The sequence below is a fragment of the Cyanistes caeruleus genome, chromosome 22 (assembly GCF_971803275.1).
Source record: "Cyanistes caeruleus chromosome 22, bCyaCae1.hap1.1, whole genome shotgun sequence".
In the NCBI taxonomy this organism is placed as follows: domain Eukaryota; kingdom Metazoa; phylum Chordata; class Aves; order Passeriformes; family Paridae; genus Cyanistes; species Cyanistes caeruleus.
In genome coordinates, this window is record NC_141722.1 from 69,999 (window position 1) to 92,746 (window position 22,748).

The following is a 22,748-nucleotide window of genomic DNA, read 5'->3' on the forward strand; positions in this document are numbered from 1 at the left end:
AGGAAGGGATTACCCTGTTGCAGCTGTAGCTGTGCCAGCTCCAACCTGAGCTGCTCATTCTCCTTCTCATATTCAGAGGCGATGGCATCCTGCTCTTCCATCAGCGTATGGACATAGCCCACGTAGCTTTCCACCTGGAATAAAGAAAACACAGCTATTCCCATGTCTGCCGGTGCCTCCAGTGAGCCAGCAGCACAAAAAGTTCTCCAACCCATCCTGTTTACAGGATAACCTCAAATATTTGCAGGATAAATATCTTACGCCTTTGGAACACCTGGGAACGGTAAAACTTTGACAGAGTTCAGGAGGTCATGAAGCTATGGAAGTGCTGGGATGTGAGGAGCGTTTGACCATGGCTCTTGGGGAGCTGCTGAGCTCACCAAGTGCTTTTGATGCCCAATATGAGGAATGGGGACAAAAACCCCAAGTTCCCAAGGGCAGCAGCATAGCTGACACACCTGAACCTGCTGCTGCACAGAGGGGGAGCAGTGGATATAGGCCTGGGTAGGTTAACCCCAGGGGTATCCCAGAACCACTGAGGTTGGAAAAGGCTCCCAAGTGTCCAACCTGTGATAAAACTCTTATCTCGTCACCAGACCAGAGCACTGAGTGCTACATGCAGTTGTTCTTTGGACTCCTTCAGGGATGGGGACATCATCACTGCCCTGGGCAGCTCCTACCTATACCTGACAACTTTTTCAGTGAAGAAATTTCTCCTCATGCCCAAGCTGAATCTCCCCAGGCACAACTTGAGGCCATTTCCTCTTGTCCTGTCCCAATTCCCTGGGAGCACAGCCCGACCCCCACCTGGTTGCCCCCTCCTGGCAGGGAGTTGTGCAGAGCCAGATGGTCCCCCTGAGCCTCCTTTTCTCCAGGCTGAGCCCCTTTCCCAACTCCTTCAGCCACTTCTCAGATTCTTCCTTCCCCAGCTCCGTTCCCTTCCCAGGACAGGCCCCAGCCGGGCCCGCTCTCTGGCCCTTACGTCTCTCATGTCCTGGGCCCGCCGACGCTCCAGCTCGCCCAGCTGGGTTTCCGCTCGCCGCAGAAGCCGCCAGGCCAGACCCAGGTGTTCCTCGGCTGGGGCGGTGGGTTCGGCGCCCTCCACCTGCAGCCAGCGCCGGATGGTGTCCGCCGGCACCAAGAGCTCCGCCTGCGGGGCAGCGAGAGGAGCCATGATAGATGAAGGGACCGCGGGGACCCCGGCCTCCTCGGGCCGATCCTGGGGGTACAAGCCATCCCCCGAAATCCCCCCCGGGCCGTCCGGTGCCGAGGGTACAACCAGTACCCCGAACCGCCCCCTGGGCTGGCCGCGGGGATACAACCGGCCCCCGACGCCCCGCGGCCGGTCCCGGACACCCACCGGAGCAGCTGCGAGCGCGGGCATGCGGCGGGACGGACATCCCCGGCACCATGTCAACAGACCACGCCCCCCGCTGCCGCCGCGCGCCCATCAGCAGGGCAGCGACTGGACCGCCTGAGGCCACGCCCCCGTCCACGTCACGTGGAGCGGGAGGCCGCGCCCCCACGCTCCCTCCTGGCTCCGTGACGCCCCCTGGCGGCCGGTGGCGGGCGCAGCGCCGCTCCCGCCGGGGTCACCCCCGGGTCACCAAACGGGGCCAAAAGGTCCCCTGATTTTCTTCTAAACCCCAAGCGAATCTGCTGGATCTGAAGGGAAAGAGGGCAAGTACATGGAGCCAAGCCTAGAGAAGAGAGAGCTTTAGGGAGACCTTAGAGACCATGCCAGTTCCTGCAAGGAACTCCAAGAGTGCTTGGAGATGGACTTTGGACAAGGACATGGAGTGACAGGACAAGATGGGATGGTTTCCCACTGCCAGAGGGCAGGATTAGATGGGATATTGGGAAGAAATTCTTCCCTGTGAAGGGGGAGGCCCTGGCATGGGCTGCCCAGAGAAGCTGTGGCTATCCCATTCCTGGAAGTGTTCTAGGACAGGTTGGATGGGGCTTGGAGCAACCTCAGCTAGCGGAAGGTGGAATGAGATGAGCTCTAAAGCACCTTGAAACCCAAAGATGACATCATAAGATTGAGGAATTGAAGAGCTAAGTAGGTCCATCCTGAAAAACTGACTCACTGGCTGAAGACACTGTGCCAGGGGATGGTAAGAAAGGAGAAGACCGGGACAAGGAGAAGAGGGACACGGCAGAGTTCAGCGAGGACCTTCCACTGAGCCTTCTGAGATCCTCAGAAAGCAATGGACAGATCCTGGACTTACAGAAGCCACTTCCAACTTAGGTACCACAATTGGCATTTGCAGAGTGCTGATGCCCAAACATTGCCAGGGTGGGAGTACTTGTGGGCTTGGTTAAACCTCCCACATGGAAGAGGTGCATTCCTTACACGGGATGGCTGTGTCTCAGTTCGAGCTTAGGGAATCTCCCCAAGTGGTACTTCACAAATAGTGGCAGACACAGTGCTAGAAGCCCACAGTCTGTTCCCAAGTCCAATGAAACCCCAAGATTCCCAGAGCCCACTGCCCCAATCTGCTCCTCAAAAAGCTCAGATTATTTCTCTCCTTCCCAACCACCTCTGAGAAATTCCAGGATACTCTGAAGACAGCATTGGTGGTACTTCTCCCAACCCTTGTCCCAATACTCCCGCAAGGGCATGTTCAACTTACACAACTTCTTACATTTTCATCCCTGCTGGCCCATCCAAGCTGTCTACAGAGGCTCCAAACTAACACAAGGAAAATCCTAGATTCAACATTCCCATCAATTACATACTGGGAGATGAAGACAGGCAATTCTTAGAGCTTATTCACCTTATCAGACCTAGCCACAGAGAAGTTGTGAGTTCCTTTTCCTAATTCAATTACCAGCTGGATCTCTCCCCTCCTGATCAACCTGGACTTCTCCCATCACTGGTGGGATCTACCAATCCCATCCTTGTGCTCTTTTCGTGCTCTTTGCCTTTTTCCTTGTTTGCTGAGCACCCCTCACTTTCAGAGGATTGGTGTTACTACAAAATCACTTCTGCCTCCTGAACACTCCATGGTTTTACCCAGAGCAGTCTTGACTCTGGAAATGTTTCCAGCATTCCCATATGCTGTTGTCCTTCTTTCCAGGATCCAAATGAATCTATTTTGAGGACAGCCGGTGAGCAGACACACACTGGACAGCAGGAGAGCTGCCGCTAAGTTTCTTGCAGGCATGAGGAACACACGCTTTGAAGCTGGTAATAGCTGGAAGTGGGTTTATATAAAACCAGAAACATTCCAGCTCTAAACCCACACAGCCAAGAGGAAGCTTCCCCTCCCAGGGTCAATCACTGCCATCCCTTCTGCTGTCAGAGAATAAGCCTGGAAAAGCCCTCCAAGATCACTGAGTCCAACCATTCCCCCAGCACTGCCATGTTTACCCTAAACCCTGTCCCCACGTGCCACATCCACAATTTTTTTGAACACTTCAAGGGATGGTGACTCCACCACTGCCCTGAGCATCCTGTATGAATACTTGAAAACATTTCCATGCACAATTTTCCCAATATCCAACCTTGAACCTGCCCTGACACAGCCTGAGGCTGTTCCCTCATCCTCTCCCTTGTTCCCCGAGAGCAGAGCCCAAAACCCCCCTGCCCTGACTGCCCCCTCCTGTCAGGGAGCTGTGCAGATCCAGAAGATCCCCCTGAGCCTCCTTTTCTCCAGGCTGATCCCCACCCAGCTCCCTCAGCCGCTCCTGGTGCTCCAGACCCTTCCCAGCTCCATTCCCTTCCCAGGACACCCCTTCTCCAACCTTGGTCTCAAGCTTGGATCCATCTTCTGTGGTCTGTGCCTAATGTGGCCTTGCTTTTGTTTACAGAGCAGTGACACTTGAGTCTCATTTGGTGAGAGCTGCCCAAAGACTGCCTTGAAAAATTTCCTGGTGCAAATGGAATATGAAGCAAAGCAACCTTCAGATACCTGGGATGGAAGGAAAACCTTTGAAACAGCTGCTTTAGGGACGCTGCTGCAGCACCTGAAATGTAGGAACATGGGATCTTTCCCAGGATCACTCCTGGCACAAGAGCTGCTCCCCTGAAGTCTCTGTCACCTCATTCTCCTTTTTGCTACCCTGGTTTCACCATCCTCTCTCAACACCAGATGATTCCCCACTCCAGTCATAAGACTTATCTTTCTTTCCTGCGAAGCCCCATTCCTTCCTCCAGCCACTCTAAAAGAAACTTCAAAGAGGGAGATTGAAGAAATTCTTTATATACAGAGATCTTAATCATTTCTCATCCCCCCAGTTCTCCCAGCCTGTGGGACAGAAACATGGAAGCTCCCTTCCTCCTTTAGACACGAGGACAAATATCCTTTGGAATGGTTTCACTCCCATGTATTTCTCTTTTACAAAGCCACAATAGCCATGACCAAGCTGTATAAAAGTGACAGTGTTGGACGGCCCTCCTTAGTATTCCGTGGGGATTGGTTTATTTACCTGGACAGGCAATCAGTCCAGTCCCATTCCCTCTGCAGCACAAATCCCTTGTTTCCTCTGAGCTGCTCCTCAACCTTTTTTCTCTATAAAGGCCGTGTGCTGGCCCTGGAGGTAACTCACAATCTTCTCCTCTATTTCCATGCCTTGTGCTATTTCCTCATCGGACAGGGATAAGGGAGTCTGTGAGTCCCTGGTGACAATGATGACAGAGGTTCTCCGGGATTCCAGGACATTGGCCACCACCACCTGGTGCCGGTATTTCTCCAGAGCCTGCCGAGATTTATCCAGGAGGATCTGGGGATCTGTCTCCAGTTTGAAGGAAATCACAAAGGCCTCAGGAGCCCAGTCTCTGACCAGGGGTGACAGCATTTTTGGCACCATCTTCATTGTGATCTGCAGTGAAGAAAGATAAAAAGAAAAAATCAGTAAAAACATTACAGGGAGCTTTTATTAAGAGATGGGATGGGAAAGAGGGAAATTCCAGCTTTATTTCATATTCCTTGTACACCAGGAAGTGTTTCAAGGCAGTGTTTGGGCAGCCCTCACAATGTAAGGTTCAAATTACACTAAATTTATATTAAATTATCCATGTGGTGCTCGCAGTCAGGGGGTTCTGAGGCCACGCCACAGGAACTCTGCATTCACAAAGCTAATCACACTGGGGGAATATAAACATGAGGGGAGAAGATTTAAAAAAAGCATTACAACTGCATAAATCTGAGTTTTCAGCTCTCCAGAATTCAGACAGTTTATCATACCTTCACCTTTCCCTCTATCAACTCCTTGAAACTCATGAGGCATGAAAGTACTAAAGCACGGGGAAAAACAGTAGGAGACTTTGTCCTCCAGTTTCCCAACCTCTGGATCCATCACTGGGAATCAGGCCAGGTCTCATCTTTCCAATGCTAACAATAAATAATGAAGCCCAGAAACTTCTTGGAAAGTAATTAATTAAATACATTTGGTATTTGTTATGTAAAGAATTCCAGAGCCACCTGCTCCCACTTCTGAGAGATCTCGGTGCTGCAGTTTTGGCCTGTCATTTGTACAACATGGATCCCAGAGTCATGGAATGGTTTGGGTTAGGGTTGGGTTATGGTTAGGATTAGGGTGGGACCTTAAATGCCATCTCATTCCACCCCCTGCCACGGGCAGGGACACCTTCTGCCAGGTTGCTCCAGGCCCGAACCAACCTGGCATTCAACACTCCCAAGGATGGGGCAGCTACAGCTTCTCTGGGCAACCTGAGCCAGGGCCACACCACCCTCACAGGGAAGAATTTCTTCCCAATATCCAATCTAAATCTCTTCTGTCAGATTGAAACCATTCCCCCTTGTCCTAGCACTCCTGGCCCTTCTCCAAAGCCTCTCTCCAGACAAAAGGCAGCAGCTCAAGTACTCCAGGAGCTATTCTTGGAGCATTTCAGCTCTCTGAGACTCACCCTCTCCTCGTCTCCATGGAAGGACAGGCAGCTTGAAAGGACAAAGTCAGGAGAGCAGGAGGCACCAGAGGCCCCTCTTCATGAGCCACACCACAACTGCAGACATGTTGAAGCTGCTTCATATCAGACAGAGCAGCACTGACCTCCCAGCAGATAACCCATGGTACCACTCACCCCTTCATCCCACCCTAAAAATAAACCTGGATCAAAGGAGAACAGGGCTGATCCTGCCCTGTCCTCTTATCTGGGCCTCTCAGTGCAAGATAAGAATAAAACAATGCAATTTCAGGATTTCCAGGGTACTGTCCCTGTGGGATCTCACCCTCCTGTTCCCTCTAACAACATACATGACCTGTAGCTTTGCAGCTTTCCCAGGCTTATCCACAGCCAGTTCTCAGGAGAAGGAACCCTGGAAGCAAGGAGGGGATAGTTGAGAGGGGGTGGCAGAGGGAGCCATGCCCAGGGGGACCTCACCTGCAGGGGCCCCTCTGAGGACTGGATCTTGTGCTCCGGCATCTCAGAGACCGGGATGTAGAAATCCGACACAGCAGCTGCCAGGTAGAACATGACACTGGAGCCTGTGGGAACATGACTGCTGTCCCCCACTGCCATGGCCTGTCCCTGTCATCCCAGAGCCAGCCGAGCTGCCACCCACACACATCAAACAGGGGAGACCAGGGCCTCCCTCAGGGATCCCCCAGCACAATGCTGAGCAGGGCAGCACTGATCCCATCCTGGGGTCCCCTCAGACACACTGTTCTCCACTTGGGTCTGTATCGTCCCCTCCTCCCAAGCCTCAACAGCCTCCAGGGACAGCTGAGACCCTCATGCCAGGGTGCAGGAGCCCTACAAGCAAGCTGGCCCCCTTGTCCCCTAATGCCAGAGCCCCACAGGCCCCGGGATCACCTCATACCTGGGCCCTGGGGGGCTTCTATCTTCTACCCCATGCCCCTCGACCTTTCCCCCACAACCATCACATCATCTCGTTCTTGGTCCACCCGTTCCCTCACACTGGAGACCCCCATCCTTCATCTTCACACAGGACCACCCTGTTCCCTCATTCCTGGGCTCCCTCACACTGGAGACCCCCCTGGGGGCTTCATCCTCTCTTGCCTTGTGCCCTACGAACCGGTTGCCACCCTGTCCCTGATTCCTGGGTCCCCCCGGTTCTCCCCGTGCCCTCACGCCTGGGCTCCCCCCGTACCGAGGGGCGCCAGGGCTCGAGCGGCCGCGCGCAGCAGCGCCAGGTACTCAACGAGCCCGGTGAACTCGATGGGGAGCAGCGCGCCAGCCTCGGTGGCACGTCGGTACTCGCGGAGCGCGGGCAGCAGCGCGGGCAGCGCGGCGGGGGCGGCGGCCACGCCGGGCGGCGGCCCCGGGGTGAGGCAGAGAGCGTCGAGGAGCGCGGGCCCGTGCGGCGGCAGGGCGCGGGCCCAGGGGAAGGCGGAACGGGCGCGGTGCAGAAAGCACACACCGTACCCGGCCCGCACGAGTCGCTCAGCCGAGGCAGCCCCGCGCCGACCGCTGCTGAAGTTCTCCAGGAAGCGCACGGCACGCGCCTCCAGTGGCACCTGCGTCCCGCCTGACGTCACCAGCGCCACGCGCCGCCCGCGTGCCGCCTGCGCCGCCGCCCAAGCCCGCACCCGGCCCTCGGTCGCCGCCGCATCCACGTTGTTCTCCTCGTCCTTGTCCTTGTCCTTCTCCTCCTTCGCCACCGCCGCCATGACCGGCCCGCACGGCCCGCCGGAAATCGCGTGTGTCACGTGTGTTTCCCCGTACCGGAAGTGTTGTCTCGGCAACGGAACGCCAGCAACGTCGTGAGTGTTTGTCGGAAGTTATGGATCCCGTCTCACCGGAAGTGTCACCCCGGCAACCGCGGACACATCGAGGGTTCAGGGCCGGCCATGGCGGGGCTTCCGTGTTGCGAACTGTGCGGGGCACGAACGGCCCCGCTGCGCTGCCCCGGCTGCCGCCTCACCTACTACTGGTGAGAGACCCCAGGGTGAGGTCCAGGGGGAGGAGGCAGGGATTAGCTCCAGGATGAGGCTCGAGGCATAAGCAGAAAGGTTGGGATAAGGCTTGGTATTCAGGATGAGGCCCAGGAAGGAGGAGGAGGCAGGAGCACACCTGGGACAGGACGAGAGCCAGGACTTGTCCCACAGAAAGGACAAGCACACGAGGCCTAGGATAAGACACAGGGCATGGGAAGAAGGCCCAGGGTGAAGCCCAGGAAGCAGGGACCAGCCACAGCATGAGGCTTAGGACACATGGAGAAGGCCCAGGATTGAAACGTAGGATGCAGGAACAGGCTCAGAACAAGGACAGAGAGACAGGGACAAAACATGGGGTGTGGTCTGGTACACAGGCTAGAGGCAGGGATTATCCCTGGGATGAGGCTCTGTACATGGGGACAAACAAGCCTCACAAAACCCAGGACACAGGGATGAGGTCTGGGACAAAGCTCAACACGTAGGGATGGCCTCGGGAGGCAGGGACCAGACCCAGGGTGGAGCCTGGGAACCTGGAGAAGGCCTAGGCTGGAACTCAGCCAGCAGGACAGCAGGAACTGGAGTAGGTACACTCACCTGGAATGCTCCTGCCTAACCCCTAACCCTAACCCTAACCCTTCCAGCAGCTCCTGCATCAGGCAGGGAGCAGAGCTGGGAGCTCTGGAGTGTCACACAAACATCCCTCACACATCCTCAGAGCAGACACTGAGTTCCAGAATATTCCCTGTTCCCACAGTGACTGGGGTGGGTTGGTTTGTGGTTGTTGTTTTTCCAGTGTTGGAATCCAGGGATTATTTCAAACTTAGCTGTATCAGGAGTTCAGAGGGTGATTTAAATAAAGATTTTAACACAGAGAACTGTGGGGATGTGGCAGGACAGTGCTGTGAAATGGGAATACTTGGAAATATCATCTATTTGGCACCCTGCAGGCAGCCCAGGGGCTCTGGGCAATTGTTGTGGAGAAAGCCCTGAAAGACAGCAGGGAATAATCTTCCCTTATATAATATCCCAGCAAATACCAGTATCCTTCTCCCCTCATTTTGCCAGTGATGTCTCCCACCAGAGAACCGACTGGATCGGCATCCATGGCCGTATCTGCCACCTGCTCATCCCAGTCCTTGGGCCCCAGCCCTGTTTCCATTCTGAAAAAGACAGAAAACATGGCAAGGAGCAGCTGCTGAGGAGACAGGTGGGTACAGGAGGAACAAGCACAACTTCAAAGTGCTTCCAGGGGTGGAATTCCAACTCCTCTCCCTATCCTGGCTGTACAGGGTGGGACACACCAGAGGCAAACTGGGCTCACCTGGAATTTTCAGCCACAACAGGAGTCTTCAAAGCAGCCTGGGCTGTCACTGCCCAATCCCTATAAAACTGAAAGGAATTTCTTGCCTAAAACCAAGAAGGGGTTTTGCCTTCACAGGATCCACCCCTTTAGAATTCTTTCCTCTGGATACTCCCAAGGAAGAGGATGACACCTCCTTGGCTGATTTGGGACTTGGTTGCAGAGATTTGGGGGTTGTTTTTTTTTAAACAAAACTTCAAAAATAAGGGGAATGGGAGCACCCTTTCTGTCATTCCCGAGCTTCCAGTCTTTTCCACAGCGTTTACTTGGTGTCGTGATCTTCCTCAGGCAGCAGCAATCCTGGATTTCCCACCTTGCCAAGGGTTGGTCCATCACCCTGTTTAGTCTGGGATTCAGCTGAGATTTGCTTCTTCTAGGCCATTTGATGGGAGGGTATCCCCTTTCCCAGAGAAAAGGGGCAAAGAAACCAAGTCCCTCCTCTTTGTTTTCCTGGCCAGCTTGGAACACCCTTTCCCACTAAGTGCAGCATTTTTTCTCCATCAGGCCTGAGGGATGTGCAGATGTGCAGCTCCTTTCCGGCCCCAGTGGTTTGTAACTCTTTCTTTTTCTGCTTATGGAGTGGCAGGAGCTGCTGTTCTGCATTGTTACTAAAATAACCCACCCTGAAAATCCTCCCTATGGAAATTAATTTTCCCTCTACAGCAACTCCCAGACACAGAATAATAGGGCAGCTCACAGTGGGTTTGGAACAATCCAATGGTGCCACTGAGGAGAACATCCCTTAGCTTTTGAATTTTACATGAATTATTATTTTTAAGGTGATTCTGGCCCAACTGTGGGGCTTTGGGGACCAGCTCATTGCTGTCACCTTTCTTGGGAGCTTTCAGAAAGATGAAGGAAGTCCAAAGGCAAAAGTCCTGCTTGGTGAGACCTCATGACAGGCTTTAGGCAGCAGATTCCTTTTGGTTTTATAGGAATTGGACAATGACATCACAGGCTGGTTTGGAAACTCCTATCTGGCTGAAAATCACAGGTGAGACTGTTGAGCAAAGTCCACAGAAAGTGTGTCAGTCCAGTGTGTCCCAAAGGGAAAATGCAAAACTTCTTAGTTCCAGGTTCTGTTTAAGGTGTTCTTTATAAAACCTGCAAGGAGCATTAAAATGGGTGTCATGGGGTTGTGACAGGATTTTACATCCAGAAGTGCTTGAAGCTGTTCCAAGAAACTCCCCTGCTATTGAATACTGATGTTGACGCTGATTACATCACTGACTTTATTGCAACTAAAATTATCCCCATACACTCCAACAGGCCACATGGCATGGAGGGAAGTGCTCCTTCATTAGCTGGAAGTTAATCTGCTAGTTTAATTAGGTGAAGGGAAAGACAGCAGGAAGATGGGGCTAGTGGAGAGAAAGTCGCTCTTGATTGGGATTCACACTGGGTTAGAAAACAGCAGTCTGAAGCTGGAGCCTGGTCTTGGAATGGCTCCATGGGCAAGGCAGGGAGAGAAGACTCCAGGGTTTTTTGGAAGTGGAGATTTTTATAAGCACCTTAACAACCCTTAGCATTATCTGTTCTTTGACCTTTGTCTCGAGCCTATTTAAATAAAATAGATTTTGAGAACAGTCTGTGCTGGGACACTTCGCTTTCCTTCTCTCCAAAGAAAGGGGGGAGACAGTGGAATTCCCTCAGTTTACCTGCTGGCTTTCTCAGCAAGAGGAAAAGTTCATTTGTGTTCAGCAGGATTTGGAGCAGCCAAGTTGGGCCTGGGCTGGCTCAGAGGTGTTTGGAGAGAGGGAAATTATTTAGCGCTTTGTCTCACTGACTGCATCACATTCCTATTCCAGATCAAACAAAAGTGCTTAAAAAGTTCTTCCCTGTGAGGGTGGAAAGTTGCCCAGAGCAGCTGTAGCTGCCCCATCCCTGGAAGTGTCCAAGGTTAGGTTGGACAGGGCTTGGAGCAGCCTGGGATAGTGGAAGGTGTCCCTGCCCATGGCAGGGGGTGGAATGAAATGAGCTTTAGGGTTCCTTCAACCCAAACCAGTCTGGGATTCGATGCAAAAAAGGCCTTTGGAGTTGAGGGAAAAGCTCTGCAGTCTCATGGTAACCAAAGAAAAAACCTTGTACCCAAAACCTGCCTTGGGTTCACTGCTTTTTGAACATTTCTGCTGTACTTCACCCACTCCTGCCCTGTGTTTGTTTAGAAAACACAGAGCTCCAGCCTCAGTCAGGACACAGGGAAACCTGGGCACATCCAAATGCCCTGTGGCTCACGGAGCAGGGAGCTGGGAGCCAGGAGGTTTTATGGGTTTCATTCCTTGTCTGTGCTCCAAAGCTTTGTTGATAGAAATCTGCTTCTGTCAACATAGCCAGGGGGGTGCCTGCAGACAGCACCTCCAAACTGACAGAACTCCAAGTTTCTGTTTGGAGAAGAGCCTCACCTGCCTGCATGATGTCAGCTCCCCACAGCTCCTGGGCATGGGAAAAGATCTATCCCAGCCAGCTCCAGCACTGCTCTGACTGCAGGTTCAGCTCCAGCTCACTGGAGCCTTTCCTCTTCCTGAAATCCTCATTTCTTCAGACACACCATTGATTTTGGTGCCTGAGAGTGAATAATGGATGTGGCACTGGGCCCTCAGTGTGTTCCCAGCCCACTGCTCCCACCTGGAGCAGAGTTGGGGTCCTCAGCCCTCTCAAACCCCAAAAACTGTATGGGGAGCATCTTCAGAGAAACCTCAATTTGTAACACACTTGGAAAGAGCTTAAAGTGGTAGGGCCAGGGGCAAGGGGGAAACCAGGGCAAGGCCAAGGGGAACCGTCCTCTGAGGCTTGGAGTTGTGGTTGGAAATATTCACTGCTCCAGGGCTCCTCTTGCCTCCTGCCCTTCCTTCTCCTCCTGGAAGCTGTGTCAGAGTCCAACCCCCAGCTTTGTCCTTGCTGCAGATGTTTCAGGTCATGGGAAGCAACAATGATACCACTGACAAGGAGTGAAAAAAGATGATCCAAATCTCCATCACCTCCCATATGCCAATCTGGGTGATGCCCACACACCAGGATCTGCACTGGTTGCACCAGACTGGCACAGATGGAAAAAGCAGCCAGAGAAATACCATCTTTTCCTGCTGTTGCCCCAAGAATGTTCTGGTTTTCTCCTGGGTACCACCTGCTCCCTGGACACAGTCTGTGTTTCACAGAATCCCAAACTGGTTCATCTTAAAGTTCATCTTATTCCACCCATTGCCAAGGGCACTATCCACTATTCCGCTATCCCAGGTTGCTCCAAGCCCCATCCAGCCTGGCCTTGGACACTTCCAGGGATGCCACAGCTTCTCTGGAAAACCTGCCTTTCCCCTCTCCATATTTTGATAGCTCAGGAATGGGCTCTGTGTTTTCTGGCTCTTGGCTCACCTCACTGGAGATGGGGCTGTTGCTCTGGGCTGTGTTCTTTGGCAATCTCATTTATCAAAAAAGGTGTCTCTTTACCTCAGCCAAGATCTCCAGGAAACACTCACAGGGTCTCCTGGAGCTCTCTGTCCCGGAGTTGCTCCTCCACCCATGGCACAACTCTGCCTCACTCCAAACAGTTCAAGCTCAGCAAAATGCCAAAGCCTGGCCTCCAAGAGCTCTGAGATCGGTCTCTGCCCAGCTCAGCCCCAGCTGCAGGCAAAGGGTGATAAAGGGGTGAACTGGTTTTTGTGTCCCACTGAGAAAACCAGGGTAGCTCTTGCAGCACCACTGATTCTCAGGCAGCTTTCCTGCTGCACCACTGCTATGAAAAGCTGATGGAGAAGAGTTAGTAGCTGGCTGGATGAGGCTCTGGGCAACCTAGCCTAGTGGAACGTGTCCCTTCCTATGACTGGGGGTGGAAAAGATGAGTTTGAAGGCCCCTCCCAACCCAAACCTTTCTGAGATTCTGCTATTTTGCAAGGATCCTGGCAGTTTTTCATTGACATCCCTGTAAGGGCACAGTATGCACAGCTCCTGGCAGGGAGCAGGAATTGGGATGGACATCTGTTTGTGGAGCTGGGGGTTACATCAGCTGCTGCTAACAGGGGAGAGGCAAAATGGTGTGGACTGATAGGAACTGCAAAAGGCAGGGACCAGCTATACATGAATAAGTACAGGATAAGTTACTCATTCTGACAAACCCAAACACTGCAGAAGCTGCTGCTCCACCAACCCTGGCTGGGGATGGTTTTGCTGAGTGTAACACATTCTGATTTTGACCAGTTTTCAGACTCTGCAGACAAAATCCCAGCCCAGGACCAGCCAGGAGAGAGCAGGGTGAAGCTGCAGTTCCCTGTGAGGAGCCCTCTCCTCACTCCCAGGCCATGTCTCCAGCAGCTGGAGCTGTGCCATGCTGGCACCACAGGGCTTGGCTGGCTCTGAGTCACGCTGGAGCCCCTGGCTCTAATCTCCCTTCTGGTCTTGTGATGATCATTTTCTGTGCTTCACAGCTTTTATTGCTGCAGCCTTATGAGACCTTGTCAGGAGGCGTAAAGGATTCTTCGTCCGGGAAGATACCACATGACCTGCGAGGATGTCCAAAGCTGTTCCTGGTCTAAGCAGGAACGGAGCCAGACTCTAACATGCTCTAATATGACAGCTTTAATGTCTGTCCATTAATTACAGCCTCAAACTACATTACAATTGCTGCTTTATAATTTGAAAACCCAAATTTTCAAAGAGCCTGTGCATCTGTAACCACCTAGTCTAGTGAAAGGTGTCCCATGGCAGGGGATGTGATAGGCTTTAAGGTCCCTCCAACTCAAACAATTGTGGGGTTCTGTGATTTCCATTCTTCCTGTCTTTTTCCCCTGCTCTCTTTCCCTGCAGGAATCCCTCATTGCTGTGGCATTGAGCACAGCCCAGGGGTTTGTGTGGGCAGGGAAGCCCCTGGAAGCAATTCCTGCAGCACTACAAGCACTGCGCTTCAGCTCCCGAGTGTTTGGCTCTGGCTCTGTGCAGCTTGTACCCATTTATCTGCTCCTGGCTGAGGCCTCCACAGGTGAGCATTGTCAACATGGGAATGCTGGCAAGGCAAGGTCTCCTGGGTCAGGTGTCTCGTTTCCTTTTGCCATTTATCTGGAAAGGAGCAGCTCTGGGCCCTGCTCTGCTTCAAGGGCATTGCAAAGATTTGAACCATCCCACACACACAGACACACACCCACAAACACACACGCACAAACACACACACGCACGCACACACACACCCTCACACCCCTTTTCTGTGGCTCTGGGGAAAAGAATCTCTCAGCACTCAGGAGATCAATGAAATCAAATTAAATGTTTTCTCCTTCTGCACCAATTCCCACAGGAGAAGCTGTATGAAAATTTATTCTTTACCTCTGTGGCCTCAGATGACTCTCCAAAGCATTAAATTCCAGAGGGTGGTTGGTTGTTTTTATCTCAGGGAACCAGCAAACATTTCAGAGGCTGTTTCACCCAAAGAACTCCCTGGTTCATTCACAAATCTTGCTCTGCCTGAGCAGAGCTTTTTCTCATTGTGTGCTTTGGAAAACATGGCAAATGAGGGCATGGGAGCTGCTCTCCTTGCAAGAGAGAGCCCTGTAAATCACTGCCGTTCCAGGAGCACATGCAGTGCTCTGCTGGCACAACGGAGCTGGCTCAGGGGCTGCTGTAAATGGTGTGGTGAGAGCAGGGAGAAAAAATGCTGTGAGTAATTCCAGTGTGATAAGGTGAGAGTCATCAGTGCCTGCTTGGAGTAAACCTGTTTAGTCCGCATGTTCCAGAGAGATTGTGTGCAATGTATCCTCTGCCATGAAGCCAGGCTGGGAGAGCTGGGGGTGCTTACCTGGAGAAGAGAAGGCTCCAGGGAGACCTCAGAGCCCCTTCCAGGGCCTAAAGGGGCTCCAGGAGAGCTGGAGAGGAACTTTGGACAAGGGTCTGGAGTGCCAGGATAAGGGAGAATGGCTTCCCACTGCCAGAGGGCAGGGTGAGACGGGATACTGGGAAGAAATCCTTCCCTGTGAGGGTGGTGAAGCCCTGGCACAGGGTGCCCCAGAGCAGTGGTAGCTGGCCCATCCCTGAAAGTCTTCAAGGTTGGATGGGGCTTGGAGCAATCTGGGATAGAGGAAGATGTCCCTGACCATGGCAGGGGGTGGAACTAGATGAGCTTGAAGGTTCCCTCCAATCCAAATGAGTCTGAAATTCTGTAGTTTCTGGCTCCTTTTGGAGCTCTCTACACATTCACATGTCTGTAAATGAGACTTTAGATACCTGGGCAACTCAGAAGCGCTTGGGAAGGAAGTGGGCAATCCCCAAACTGCATCTCTATATCAAGCAACCCCAAAGGTACAGCCAGCAATATTCTCTCACTTTTCAGATTAAAATATGTTCCTCATCTTCCTTATTTCCCTGATTATTCCTACATGTCATTCTAGGCACTGGCCGTCTCCGACAGGCAGCCAAATATCTCTCCCAAGCCCAGTGGATCATCCTCCAAACCCCAGACTGCAGTGCTGCTCTTCAGTCTAAGTTACACCATGGGCTTGGGCTTTTCTCTGTTGCTGAAGGAAACCTGGACCAGGCTTTGTATCACCTGGCCAATGATGTAAGTCTCTTAGAATACAGGAACAAGGAACTCTTCCATTTTAATTCCTTGTCTCCTCCCAGATTGATATGGAAATGCCAACAGGCAGATTTTAGGTTTTGAGAGAGTTTACATCACAGACACCTGAACTGAGACACCTGAGACACCTGTGGATCCATGTGTGAGCTAAAGATGTGTTTTGCTTATCCCTAATCCTGTGAAGTGACAGAGAATCATGGAACCACTACAGCTGGAAAAGCCCTCCATGATCATCAAGTCCAACCATTCCCCCAGCACTGCCACATCCACCCCTAACCCATGTTGCTGAGTGCCACATCCACATGTTTTTGGAACACCTCCATGGATGGTGATTTTACCACTGCCTTGCACAGCCTGTTCCAACACTTGAACACCCTTCCCATGAAGAATTTTTCCCAGTATCCTACCCTGAACCTCTCTTGTCACAATTTGAGGCCATCTCCTCCCATCCTGTCCCTGTTCCCTGGGAGCAGAGCCTGACTGCCCCCCGCTGCACTGTTCTGTCCGGGAATTGTGCAGAGCCAGAAGGTCACCCCTGAGCTTCCTTTTCTCCAGCCTCCCTCAGTCACTCATGAGTCACTCATATGTTCCTGATATTCCTTGTCTTTATGGCTTGTCCCTATAAATTTCTTCATCAACTTCATTACAGTTCTGAGATGCCCAGACATTCCTGCCCCAAACTGATAGAGTTGCCTTTTATTCCACAGATAATTTGCATTTTGGCTGTTAATTTCCTCAATACTTTCCCAGCTCTGTCACACATTATTTAATTAAGGCCTTATTTCTCTATTTCAGTATCTGGTTCAATGATGTTTTCTCCAATTTCACCTCTTTATCCATGAAAACAATTTGTTGCATTGGACGTGGTCATTGCCAGCTGTGTTCCTGAGAATGCTTTGCCTGTCATTTGATCTTCCAAAGCCAGATGAACTTCTCCACATCCTATTTCTGTCCCATGTAGACTAAATTTATCCAGTGCCGAGTGATGTATACCCACTCCTGTGGAATTTGATAGTGGTTTTGTGTGGGTGTAAATGATGACATAAAGGGAGAAGAGTTATACCCTTTCTATTATAACACACAACTCTCTGCTTAGTCTAGAAGCCCTTTGGGCATTTGAGAATCCTACAAAGGAATCTCCCAAAAGGCTTTGGAGATTCCCAAAATCCTGTTTTGGGTTTTTTTTTTTTTTTAATTCCCTAAATGTGGTGCCTGAAAGGGCACCAGGTAAGAAGTTTTAACTCTTAGCAAGTTCAGGACCTGCCTGGACCTTGGCTGCTTGTCTGGGATCTGCTGAGAGTCACACGCCAGCTCAGAATAGCTGGAATGCTCCACTGCCTTCCCACTGCTCCTCCAGAGGTCTGGGGGGGGAACAGGCTACTCTGGGGTCTGGGAAAGCAGCAGGATGGGCTTTGGGAGAGGTGGGTTGGATGAGTGGCACAGGGAGGGAGAGGGAAGGAGGTGGGAAATCTGCCCTGGACTTTAGAGAATGAACCAAGCAGGTGCCTCTGCCCCAGCCAGGGGGGATTTAGGGCATTGCATTCCCACAGATCAATCTCAAAATACAGCTCTTAGTATGTCCCCATGGATAAACTCTGTGAACTAGGTATATTCCTATGGATCCTATGGATAAACCCCAAAATACAATTCTTTAGTACCTCATTCCCATGGATAACCCCAAAATATAGAGTTTTTATACTTTATTCCTTTACATAACCCCCAAAATACAGCTTAACCCCTCGTTCCTATGGATAACCCCCAAAGAGAGTTTTTTGTATGTCATTCATTTACATAACCCCCAAAAAGCAGCTTTTAAGTACCACATTTTCCAATCACTACTAGGCATAATTTGCACATTAAAAAACTACAGCATTTACAATATTAATAATCCACAATGAAACACTTCCCAGGTTTGACATGAATATGAACCTTCTGGGGTTTATTTTTTGTTTAATATTGATTTCAGGTTTACCTGGCTACTGCTGAGTTTGGACTAAATTCTCTTGAGGTCTCTGGAGGGTACTTCCACATGGCAAACATTTTCTTCCACCAGAATAAAATGGATGCAGCAAACTCACTCTATGCTGAGGTTGGTAGAACCAAAAATCATCCTCTGACTTTTTCTCAGCTCATTTTGGTGCTCTTTCCAAAGTTTTTTCCATTTCCTTTCAATGGGATGGTGACCATATCAAGTGTCATTGCTGCCTTTTAAGATCAATCCCAGAGAACCTTTTTGTACATAAATAATTCTCTGAGTTAAAACCATGAGACATTAATCCTGTAATAAGTTCAAAATTCTTAATAAATTCAGTTTGGGCAGCCAAACCTTGTTAAAAACCAGCTTTTCTACCAAACTTCCTGTGCCAAGGTTTAGAGTCCCACCAGTACAGAGGGTCTCTGATGATTTCCTAAATCCAGGGAAGAGTGGGATACAAACAAGCCACCTAAAATTTACACTGAGAATCAGTGAAAAGTCACAGTGATAAAAGATTTTCAGAATGGATTGATCAAGCAAGGAAAGCAATAATTATCTAATTGATTTAATAACTGAAAAAAACCAGACTTTTTTTTGTTTCAATACTTAAAAATGCTGAGAGCTTCAAAATCCACCACTGTTCTTGTCCCAAACTTCAACTCAACTATCTTTTGGTGAATATTTTGGTTAGGTTTGTTCAAGTTAGGTGAAAATCCCTAATCAGCTGGAGAAGGGAGCGATTCCAGCTGGGGCTGTGCGGGAGAGGAGCTGTGTGATCCCTCTGGGAACATCCAGCCTAGCTCACTGACCCACAGGCATGCGGAGGGGACAGGCCTGTGCAGGGACATTGTTTGAAGAACAACTGAATACCAGGGATTCACAGGAGTGAAATAATTCCCATGCTTCCTGTCAGGTGAGCAGCCTCTGGCATGACTGGCTGCTGAGCTCCCTTCAAAGGCACCAGCGAGTGCTCCGGGCCCAGGCAGAAGCATCACCGTTCTCTGAGGATGAGGAAGGCATCAAGGATGGGATGAGTAAGAGCTGCTGTTGCTCCAAAACCTTTGGGAAGTGGGGGGTTAAAGAGTCCCTGCACCCTACAGATCATGTTGGCAGTGTTGGGGTTGGCATGGTGTTTCCAGAGGCCAAATTTAATGGCAATGCCAAGTGTTCTTGATGCCAGTCCTCGGCAGATTGCCACTTAAGGAATGAGGGTGTTCTGTGGAAACCCAGCTTTGCCCTTGCTGTTTTCATTCTCCATTTCACAGCTCCCTTGGAACTGACTGGAGCAAAGATTTGATTCATGGACTCATGGAATCATTCGGGTTAGAAAGGACCTTTAAAATCAAGTCCAACCATTCCTCCAGCACTGTCCTGTTCACCACTAACCCACATCCCAAATGCCACATCCACACATTTTCTGAGCACTTCTAGGCATGGTGACTCCACCATCTCCCTAGGCAGCCTGTTCCAATGCTTTACATGCCTTTCCATGAAAAAAATTCTTTCCAGTATTCCAAGTAAACTTCCCCTGGTTCAATTTGATACTTGAACATTCTAATTTCTCTGCAGCTCCTTCATCTCCATTTAATAATGGATGTGACATTTCAGCTCACTTAGGTGGGGGTACAGCTCCCTCCTGGAGCAGCAGGACATGATGAAATAGCCTGTACAGATAATTGGATGTATTAATCAGGAGAGTACTCTTGGGAGAAAGGCTGGGGAGTCTCTCACTGGCACATAAAGGTGCAGAAAGCATCAGTGTGCCCCTGGTACTACCTCAGGCTTCCCTGAAACCAGACCAGACTCTGGTTCTTGTCTCCTTTCTACCATCTGTGCTAATAAGGACTTTGTTAGGAAAGAGAATAAAAACTTCTGTCCCTGGAATGTTCAAGATCAGGTTGGACAGTGCTTTGAGCAGCCTGGTCTAGTGGAAGGTATCCCTGCCCATGGCTGAGGATTGGAATGAGATGGTCTTTAAGATCCCTTCCAATCCAAAGCAGTCTGAGATTCTGTGATTATAAGAGAGACGTTTCTGTATATCCCATTTCCTGGCACTACTTCCATCAGGAGTTCCCAGAGTAGGAAGAACACTTAGACAGGGCTACAGGAGACTATCTTTTTAGACTTTCTACAGGATTAGAAAAATAGTTCTTTTCCTGCAGCTGTTGTGACTCCACATCCTCTTTGAAGGCTGACAAACACAAACACTGACTGGATGAAAGAAGTCCTGTTCATGGGCGTGGAATTTGCATGAAGCTGGGATCATGGACACCCAGACTGTTTTGGGTGGAAAGGACCTTGAAGTTCACCTAATTCCATCCCCTGCCATGGGATGGGCAGGGACACCTTCCACTATCCCAGGCTTCTCCAAGACCCGTCCAACCTGCCCTTGGACACTTCCATGGATCCAGGGGCAGGCAAGGCTTTTCTGGGCACCCTGTGCCAGGGCCCACCACCCCTCAGACCATGTTGATATTTGCAGTAGAAATGCTTTGCTGTCTAGAAGTGCCAGTTGGGCAGTTTTGAATCTATTCTCTTGCACAAATCCATCCATCAGGATCATTTCTTTCTCCATGCAGCCGAAGCCCAGTGCAAGGAAGGAACGCAGGTGCTGTGGGCGGTGCTGAAGGTCCGGGAACAGGGACCACTGCAGCATCCTGGGGAAACAGCCAGAGTGCTGCATGCCCTGGCCATGATCCACTACCTGGCCCTGGATTTAGCCAAGGTAGGTTGTGTCTGAAAGGGTTCAGGAGAGCTGGCCAACTGCTCTGGGGATCACCCTATCTCCTGGTCCTCTTGTTCCCCAGCACCTTTCCTGAGCCCACAGTGCTGGTGATCAAGGACAAAGTCCCTCATAGCCCTCAAATTAAGGGCTTAGGTGGGATACTGGGAGGAAATCCTTCCCTGTGAGGGTGGTGAGGCTGTGACACAGGTTGCCCAGAGAAGCTGTGGCTGATCCATCCCTGGAAGTGTCCAAGGCCTGACTGGACAGGACTTGGAGCAACCTGTTCTTGTAGATGTCCCTGTCATGGGATATGAGATCAGCTTTAAAGTCTCTTACTATTCCATGATTCTGTGACCTGCACTCTGTCAAGACTGAGAATCCCGGTGGCTGTGTTTTGGTCTCTGCCAGGCCAATGGATCCTGCCGTTATCCACATTTTCTGGGTTCCTCCTTTACCTGGGCTGTCCTGGCAGTGTAGCTGCCTTTAGACCTGAGCTCAGGGGTTACACAGAGCAAGACATGGGGCTCACAAGAGCTATCCTTGAGACAGACTCCCCTGAGTTCAAGGTTCAGTCTATTTGAGTCTGTAATTCCAGTTTGAAATCTGCATTCCTGTATCTTTAGGGCTTAAAATTCACAGGTGACAGCTAAGTTCTTTGCTTTACCAAGAATTGATTTTGAGGAAGTGATGATCAGAAACCATCTGGAAATCAGGCCCCTCTGCTTGGGATCAGAGCTCAGCCTGGGTTTTGAGGAGTGAAAATACAGGTGGTGAAAAATACTGTGTTGAAATATTAATGATCTCTTCATTGTATTACAGAAAGCCATGACTTGGGAGTGTTTGGGAGACACAAGCAAATTTGAATTTGTTTGAAAAAGAAAAAAGACAAAGCTTTATAATTGTGAGACTGTCTAATCCCTGGAAGTACTACCATATTTAGTTCCTTATCAATAGAAATCAAGGACTTAGTTCAGAGTCAGTACAGCTGGTTTTTTTTTTTCCCTGACAAAGCTTTGGGATTGTTCAGAAGAGCTGTGTTAGATAGGAGGTGATGTCCAGTACAGGGGGCTGGGGGCAGTAATCTTCTGTCTGCACCACTGGATCCTAAATATGGGATCTGCTGGCAGCTTTAGGCTCTCCTGTAAAGCAGCTTGTACAGGTCACCTCAGAAAGGGAGCCTGGATCCGCTCCAAGCTGCTCCCACACTGAGCCTCAGCAGATATTTAACCACCCCATGAGAAAAGCCAGACTGCTGACAATTCCTGGGTGTTTCTTCTGTCCTATTCCAGGCCCAGGAGGTGGGGATGAAAGCCTTTGACCTGGCCAAGCAGCTGCCCCAGCAAGACTCTCTAGAAACCATTGGTCACCTGCTGGAGTTGATTAACGCGCAGTTTTCCCACACCACATAAAAACTGGCTCTGCCAGACCCAGGTGTTTGGCCAGGTTCTCTCTTATCCAGGTACCTGAAAACCACGAACGTCACATGCCCTTGGTCCTTCCTGCTGCTGCCTCTTTCCAGCTGCATCCCTGGCTGTCCCAAACTGTTTGGAAAATAAACATTTTGGTCTGAACTAGTCTTCATGTGCTGCTCCACCTCTGTAACCTCTCAGAGAGTAACAGCACCAGGGTGAGAAACAAAAGCACCATGAATACACTGAATAAATCATTTATTGGCCAGGTTGGGAATAAGCAAACAGCCTCTCACAGCCTTGTGGTGGCTGTCCAGGAGCCAAGATGAGGTCAGGTATGTTTCTTACCAGTTTCCTGGCTTTTCTTGCCAGTTTGGTGAGGGAGATCCTGTAGAGGGATAGGAGAGGGACACAGGGAAGGGCTGGGGTGGTGGACACCTGCTCCTGGGGACCTGGTTGGGCTTGACAAGGTGTTGCAGCTCCCTGTAGAGCTCCTCCATCTCCAAACCAATTTCCAGAGAATCCCAACCTGGTCTGGAAAACCAGCCTGGTTTAAAGCTCATCTCACTTTGCCCCCTGCATGGGCAGGGACACCTTCCACTACAGCAGGTGCTCAGAATTTTCTCTTTCTGCAGAGTTTCTCATAGCTCTGTGCACTGAGAGACTCCTCTGTTCCATTTTCATGGGCAGAAGTTCCACAGGAAGAACTTCCATCCAGGAGGGAATCACTAGAGACATGAGGGACTCTAAGCAGTCTCGAGGAAAAGAATGAAAAGGCTCCAACTGGGGATTCTAACCTGAAGGAGATGTAGTTTCCTCCTGACAGAGAGCTGACATCCCTTTGCCACCAACCTCAGGAG

The 22,748-nt window shown here is 50.7% G+C and overlaps 3 protein-coding genes across 25 annotated transcripts in view; 1 reads left to right on the forward strand and 2 right to left on the reverse strand.

The window, feature by feature from the left end:
- CCDC30 (coiled-coil domain containing 30) overlaps window positions 1–1,496 on the reverse strand; it is a 35,769-nt gene extending 34,273 nt beyond the window's left edge. For 12 of the 20 annotated variants that reach the window (XR_015278778.1, XR_015278774.1, XR_015278775.1 and 9 more), the window contains exons 1-3: window positions 1,361–1,496; window positions 983–1,150; window positions 14–134 (exon numbers count right to left, since the gene is read on the reverse strand). Coding sequence is in view for 8 of the 20 variants with exons in the window: in XM_086860753.1 (XP_086716879.1) it covers window positions 14–134; window positions 983–1,150; window positions 1,361–1,384 (313 nt within the window). In the remaining 12 variants the exon portion in view is untranslated. The other 8 variants (XM_086860757.1, XM_086860761.1, XM_086860758.1 and 5 more) reach the window with 6 other exon arrangements.
- A 2,692-nt stretch (window positions 1,497–4,188) lies between these two features.
- On the reverse strand, window positions 4,189–7,599 carry PPCS (phosphopantothenoylcysteine synthetase). Of its 4 annotated transcripts, none has more exons than XM_086860768.1 (3): window positions 7,080–7,599; window positions 6,350–6,453; window positions 4,189–4,827 (listed from the first exon to the last, which is right to left on the reverse strand). In XM_086860768.1, the coding sequence occupies exons 1-3, from the start codon at window positions 7,597–7,599 to the stop codon at window positions 4,504–4,506; spliced, it is 948 nt and encodes a 315-aa protein (XP_086716894.1). In that variant the 3' UTR covers window positions 4,189–4,503. The 4 variants fall into 4 exon arrangements, with proteins under 4 accessions (XP_086716894.1, XP_086716897.1, XP_086716895.1 ...); XM_086860771.1 differs by having other exon boundaries at window positions 7,519–7,582; XM_086860769.1 differs by having other exon boundaries at window positions 7,355–7,445.
- A 79-nt stretch (window positions 7,600–7,678) lies between these two features.
- ZMYND12 (zinc finger MYND-type containing 12) lies at window positions 7,679–22,055 on the forward strand. Its single transcript, XM_023940298.2, has 8 exons — window positions 7,679–7,862; window positions 8,932–9,073; window positions 14,024–14,195; window positions 15,592–15,761; window positions 17,746–17,868; window positions 18,668–18,788; window positions 20,334–20,479; window positions 21,769–22,055. Exons 1-8 carry the CDS (start codon window positions 7,780–7,782, stop codon window positions 21,886–21,888), a joined length of 1,077 nt encoding a protein of 358 aa, XP_023796066.2. The 5' UTR covers window positions 7,679–7,779; the 3' UTR covers window positions 21,889–22,055.
- The last annotated feature ends 693 nt before the right edge of the window (window positions 22,056–22,748 follow it).

Bases quoted from the DNA above. Each gene is read 5' to 3' on its own strand.
- PPCS (XM_086860768.1), bottom strand. From the start codon at position 7,599: ATGGCGGCGGTGGCGAAGGAGGAGAAGGACAAGGACAAGGACGAGGAG. The intron at 6,454-7,079 runs GTACGGGGGGAG...ATGTTCCCACAG, and splicing joins TCGAGCCCTGGCGCCCCTCG to GCTCCAGTGTCATGTTCTAC. The intron at 4,828-6,349 runs GTGAGGTCCCCC...TCTTCACTGCAG, and splicing joins CCTCAGAGGGGCCCCTGCAG to ATCACAATGAAGATGGTGCC.
- ZMYND12 (XM_023940298.2), top strand. From the start codon at position 7,780: ATGGCGGGGCTTCCGTGTTGCGAACTGTGCGGGGCACGAACGGCCCCG. The intron at 18,789-20,333 runs GTAAGAGCTGCT...TTCTCCATGCAG, and splicing joins AGGCATCAAGGATGGGATGA to CCGAAGCCCAGTGCAAGGAA. The intron at 20,480-21,768 runs GTAGGTTGTGTC...GTCCTATTCCAG, and splicing joins TGGCCCTGGATTTAGCCAAG to GCCCAGGAGGTGGGGATGAA.